Consider the following 6,330-nt stretch of genomic DNA (forward strand, 5'->3'; position numbering starts at 1 on the left):
GAGACAACTACAATTCATCATGATGAGTTTCAGCCTATGCTCTGTAACCATAGAAACGCAAAGCGGGGACCACCTCCCACCTCCCACCCTAATGAAGCAAGTATTCTGGATGAGGCTTGGAGCAACCTGAACTAATAGAAGGTGTCCCTGCCCACGGCAGGGGGGTGGGAACTTGCTGATCTTTAAGGTCCCTTCCAACCCAAACCATTCTGTGATTCTCAGGACACCTGCTCCTGGGAGAAGACTTAATAGTTAGCAGCTGGTAAGGCAGGCTCCACACTTTGGCCACCACAGTAATCTCTGCATAAGGGGCACAAGGCAAGGAGCACGTGGCAGAAGTTGCCTGTCTCTTAAACATTTAAGTGTGTCTACAAGAAATGCCCAGCTCCTCCGAACCCTTCCTTGACAAAAATGACGTTATGGAAACTAGCGATTATTGCCTGAAATGTTCTCAGCAGAGGTCTCAGAAGAGATGCACAAAAGATGTAATGATTTCACTGTGTAGGATTTCTAAACAGGGACAGATAGCTGTCTTTGTGAAGGTGCGGCCGCCAAAGGAGGAGCAGGCAGAAGGAAAGAATAATAACTGAGCTTTAGTTTGTTCAAGGAAAGGGTCACTGTTCTGAATTTCAGAAGTTTTAGGGAAATTAAACAAACACACCACAAAACAACAACAAACAGACCACCACTCCCCAGAAAATAACCTATCATGTGATTTTTCCAATTCAAGGTAAGGGCAAGGAAAAGAACAGTAATTTGCTTCAACTCCTCTTCTGAAGAATAAAAACACTGAAGTGAGACTGATTTACTTTGTAATCAAGTGATTAAGTGAGACTGACAATTGTGGCAGAAATAATTTCGAAAAAAGAAAGGAGCCAAGACTTTTGTACTTTCTAGTCTTCAGTGCATAAAAAAATACAACATAAAGAAGCTAAGCAAGAAAAAAAAATTTAGATACAAAAACAGTACGAGCAGAATGAAATATTCTACACCAGGAGTCCTCAAACTACGACCCGTGGGCCAGATATGGCCCCCCAGGGTCCTCAATCCGCCCCCCCGTATTTACAGAACCCCCACGCCACCACCACCACCCTGCCGGGGGTGGGAGGGGGAAACCAAGCAGCCGCAGATGACTTCCGGCCACCTAATCCGCGCGCCGGCCCCCTGTTTAGAAAGTTTGAGGACCCCTGTTCTACACAATACGTCTGACTGATCTTTAAGGTTTAAAACCTTAACCTGGAAAAACATGAGACCAAGGCCTAGGATACTACTTCTTAACAAGGTCTCAGTGCTTTAATATCATTGTCCAAGTTTTGCTTAATTGAAAAAACAAAAATGAAAGTTAGCCTCACACCGACTAGTTTTGGACAAATGTTTTTCTCCTCGCCCTTTCACCTCAACAGAAAAGCTATCCAGAAAATCACCAGGGGACACGCAAAATCTGGAGGAAGGACACGAATAGCAAACAGAAACTCCTTTTGCTTTAAAGGTCCATCTTCCTTTTAGACTTGACACTTTCTAATTCTCACTTGAGATATACACATGGCAGAGTATTATAGAAAAATATTTGAAAGTCTCACTTTAAAATCTATTTTTGAAAAGCAAATGCAGAAATTTTTTTCCATACCTGTTGGACAGCAGGTTTGTGAGTACGGCACTGAAGATGCAGAGCTGCTGCAATTTGCAATGGATGTGGCAACGCTTTGAGTCCCTTGCTGAAGTGGCGGAAGAGAAGCCACAGGCTGGAGTGTGTACGTGGCTCCCGTTGGAAGCGTCTGGAGTACCGGAAAGGCAGCCCCTTTATCTGGAAAAGCTGGGGAAGCCCCTTGCCCTGGCAGCAACCCAAGTGGTCCCTGCTGGATCCAAGTGGAAGGGACTGGAGTCGGACCTAATCTTTGTGCTGGTGAAGTGCTGGGGGCTTGGCACGAGGTTGCCGTGTAGGAGTAAGGAGGGAAAACACCTTGACCGTAAAGTTGATGAAACTGTCCTACAGTCAGCAGTCCTGCAGTGGGTACAAAATAAAGCGAAACAAGTGTTAAGGAAAGGAGTTTTCACAGGCAAAGAAAGGCAATATGAGGAGCCAAGGCTCTACAACATGATTTGGGAAGACTGCCTTTGCTCCAGCATACTTAACCCAGAAAGGAGACTGTACTCTTAGACCCGAGCATGCAGTAACTGCTGTGCGGCACACGAGTGAAGCGCCAACACAGGTGTCTGCGTAGCATTCAATCTCCTTCAACTGGCAGTAACGAGTTACCCATATTTAGAAATGTGCTATAAATCAAAACGTGTAGTAACTTACTAAACCAAACAAAAGCAATTTTGAAAGTACTGTGTGTTAAATCAGACAATACATTTTAAAAAAGGGACATCATAAAGCAAGATTTGACCAAACTCCACTACTGACAGCTCACAAACAGCTAAGGGAAGGGCAATGTCAAAATCCTCCAAAGGACTTTGCAAGTACTTTATGACAAGTCATTTATTTGGTCAAGAAAAAAAATTCAAAGCCAGTTTTTCCTCAGTCAGCTCAACTAGTTCAGTGCAGACTAAAATATCCCAGACTTTGCCATTTTGCTATTTCCTAGATAGTCCTTTTATTCTTCTCTATTATTTTACAGTTTCCTCTCTCAGACAGTTACTGTTTCATGAAATGGTATTTGCTTTTATACCATGACAGCCCAATTTCTGTTTTGGTGGCTTTGTTGAAACACTGACAGTAACACCCCGAACGCCTGTGCTCATTGATTTCTCCAAGAACTACTGCATTTGTGACTCCCCTGCAGGATTGCATTTAGCCATGAGAATTACGAGTTTCAGGATGGTTCACATCAATAGGGTTGATCTAGAAGCCAGGCTTTCTCAGACCTGTAGTTTCCAATTCTCACTCAAAAGGATTTTTTTTTTAAAAATAGCCTCACATTTACCTCTGGCACTCCTCTGACGGAAGCTAATTCAAGAAATCAGTAACATACAGTCATTATTCTGCAAGTTCACATTTAACCATTAAGAATCACTAAATAAATACCAGCTGACCCTGAAGATTTGCTAAGACTTAACGTATAGGACCATTTATTTCCTGTTCAGTACTTTCACCATTTATAAACAGAGAAGGAACAGGGGTATGAAAATCCTTTTGTTTATATTTTACCTTTGGATAGGGACATGAAGATTATCTAGTTCTAACACATACACAAGACACCACAGGATGCCAAGTTACCCACCTCCCGTTGCTGTCCAGGAATTGTTCCTGAATGTTTAACACAGCGTTACACGCTGCAAGACACTGGGAACAGACTGACGCTTTGCAAACACAAGTATCTCTTATCTATCAAATTACCTCACATTTACAGCAAAGACGTGTCCCTAAATAGTCAGTACAGAGCGCAACAGTGCATTGTCAGCCTGTCAGAACTTGACTGCATAGAAACCCCAACGTTTTCCTTGTTCTGTCTTTCTAGAAAAATGAGACTCCTAGAGCAAAAACTCTGAAACTGCAGCCATCAAAACAGAGGACAAAAAATGAACAGGTCATCTCTTTCTAATAATTTCCTTTACCAGTGGTCTGCATTACATCAGACAAACCACATGTCATTGAAGTCTGCAATGACTCATCTTAGCGTTAACAACGTTCACATCAAATCATTAATTTAAATGCTTCCTAGCCTCCCTACTGAAATAAGTTCCATCCCTTCTCCGATGCTTCATTTTGTTTTCTTGGTATTGCACGTGCAGTTCCACACACATCACGGAAAACACCACTTGAATTAGATGACAGTTCCTACCCTGACACAGTAACCACGAGCATGGTGATACCCTACTCTGCTCTAAATGCCAGCCGGTGCTGCAGAGAGCAGTACCGTCAACTGCTTCTCCCCTTCCCCTGGTCGCACAGTCCTGCCGCTTCTCCTACACCGCGCCTTACAGTCCTGCCGCTCCTCCTACACCGCGCCTTACAGCTCTGCACCCACGGGGTGCATCACCCGGGTCCAGGAGCCAGCCACAAAAAGGCTGTTGAAGTCTTCTCCGATCGTTGCGCTGAACCAACATGTTGCTGTATCAGCTGCAAGGAAGATGACAGTTAACACGCCACCAAAGGAATGGGAAGCAGGAGTGCTCTTCTGGCAGCAGCCCACAGTTAGAGCAGCCCAAGAGCACTGCAAAGCAAGATATTCACATCTGCCTTACACAGCGCCAGCTACAAAGCTTTCGGGCCGATACAAAACGTGTGGAATAATCCTGAGGGCTCAGACTTGTCTTGGGAAAACTCAGATCCTCTCAAAGAGCGTTAGAAAGAAAGAAAACACGTTCTAGGGCTTTTCAGCAGTATTATTTTCTAATTAGCTCTCACCTACTCATGCAATCCGTTTTAAAAACTGCATAGCTTGTGAATTCTTTTTCAGGAGACAACCGACAAAAATCTTACTACCAGGTCTTGCCTCCTTTGCACAAAACTAACACGATGCTCTAATTATCACTTCACATGACTCACTGTTTCGCACACAATTAATGACAGCTTATTAAGCACGCCTACTGATGGGCATCCTTACCGACGGGCAAGAAGCAGTAACGTTCATCTGGTAGGGCTGTGCCAGCTCCACAGAGATCGGGCAAGGGTGTTCTTAGTGTAGTACGCAATGGAGACTGTACTATAGTCTACAGGCAGCCTGAAATACATGTGAACCATGCTACTCATGCTTACTGGCAGCAGATCTACCTGCATAAACAACGACAGCTTCCCTACGCCAGCTGAACTGAGATGCCACCGGCAAGGACAGGTAACCCTTCTCCCTCAGGGGAGTGCTGATTTCCAAATCCCATGCCACCCAGCGCTTCTCAAAAACCCACCAAGGCCCCACACGGCCCACTCCGACTCACCAGGCCTGTTGGCATTGCTGAGCGTCGAGGGCGGAAGCAGCGGTTGCCCGGCCAGTGGCGTGCCAAGCAAGCGCTGGAAGCGGTTGGGTGGGCGGCTGGTCACATCCAGGCCCGCTGCCATCTTCGCCTTGTTGCCTTTCGTCAGGCGCTTCAGGTGGACGAGGAGGTCGTGGCGGTCGCGGCAAAAGTGGGGGCTGCGGAAGCGATGCAGGGGCCCGGTGCCGTTGCCACCGTTGCCTTGTCCACCCTCTGGGCCCGGCCCCAGCACACCGCTCCCCGGCAACACCCCCACCTTGCGGAAGCCATAGAGACTGAGCTGTCGCATGAAGCTGCTGAAGTTCGTGGTCTTGAAGAAACCGGCGGCTGCCGCTGCCCCACGGCCACCCGGCTGCGCGGCGACGGCCGGCCCGGCGCCCAGCAGCTCGCACTCACAGCGCGGCCGGTTGATGACCAGCCCCCGGCCGGAGGCGCCCCAGCGAACGGAGCGGCAGCGCGGGCTGTCGACCAGCCGCCGCAGCCTGGCGGGGAAGGTGTCGGCACTGACGGGGACGGGCTGCTGCGACGCGTCCGTGTCGGTAGGTGGCGCCAACGCCGCGCTCAACCGCCGCCCCGCTCCTCCGCTCCCCCCGCCACGCGCCGAACGGCACGTGCCCCGCCTGCGAGGCGCCGCCCGCCGCGCGCGGCCCCCGGCCCTCAGCCCCGCCGCGGCGCTGGTCCGCGCAGCGCCCCGGTCCCTCGGCACGGCACGGCCGCAGCCCGGCCGCCCCTCAGCTCGCCGGTGCCCTCAGCCCCGCCGCCCCCCTCAGCCCCGCCATCCCCCTCAGCTCCCGCCGTCCATTCAGCTCCCCAAGTCCCCTCAGCCGGGCCACGTCCCTCAGCCATCCCCCTCCGCCCCGCCGGTCCCCTCGGCCACCCCCTCCGCCCCGCCGGTCCCCTCACCCCGCCGGCCCCTCAGCTCCGCTGCCACCAGCATCTCCCCTAGCTTCCGTGAGCGACCGGGCGGCTGAGGCCCGGGGCCGAAAGTTGCCGCTCGGGGCGGCCCCGCCGCCAGCCCGGAGCCGTCCCGGCGGCAGCCTGGAGGTCCTCAAACCACGGCGCGGGCGGGCGCCGGGCCGTGGAAAGCGGCTGCAGGCGGGGCAGAGCGGGGAGCACGCGTTCCGCAGCCCCGCGCCCCGCCATGGCTGCCCGCCGCACCGGGACCGCGCGCGGGAAAGGGGGCGGGGCCGCAGGGCCACGTGACACCTCGCATCCCAGGGAGGGGCGGGGCGGGGGCGGGTTCTGCTGAGCAGCCGGACCTGCCCGGGCCGCTGCGCTGTCGCGGGGTGCGGGCGGCGGGGACGGAGGGGACGGACGGGGGGGACAGAGGGGGACGCGGGCAGCGGGGGGCTGGGGAGCTGCTCCATGTGCCGGGGGTGCACCGGGCTGGTGCTTACCCCGCCGGGAGGAATGCTG

General features: G+C 51.8%; 1 protein-coding gene across 1 annotated transcript; it reads right to left on the reverse strand.

Moving 5' to 3' along the window:
- Positions 1 to 1,231: 1,231 nt before the first annotated feature.
- LOC129735171 (heat shock factor protein 5-like) lies at positions 1,232 to 5,295 on the reverse strand. The gene is made up of 4 exons (XM_055700531.1): positions 5,171 to 5,295; positions 4,879 to 5,072; positions 1,628 to 2,002; positions 1,232 to 1,236 (listed from the first exon to the last, which is right to left on the reverse strand). The coding sequence occupies exons 1-4, from the start codon at positions 5,182 to 5,184 to the stop codon at positions 1,232 to 1,234; spliced, it is 588 nt and encodes a 195-aa protein (XP_055556506.1). The 5' UTR covers positions 5,185 to 5,295.
- Positions 5,296 to 6,330: the final 1,035 nt, after the last annotated feature.

This window comes from Falco cherrug, unplaced genomic scaffold (genome assembly GCF_023634085.1).
Source record: "Falco cherrug isolate bFalChe1 unplaced genomic scaffold, bFalChe1.pri scaffold_44, whole genome shotgun sequence".
NCBI lineage: Eukaryota > Metazoa > Chordata > Aves > Falconiformes > Falconidae > Falco > Falco cherrug.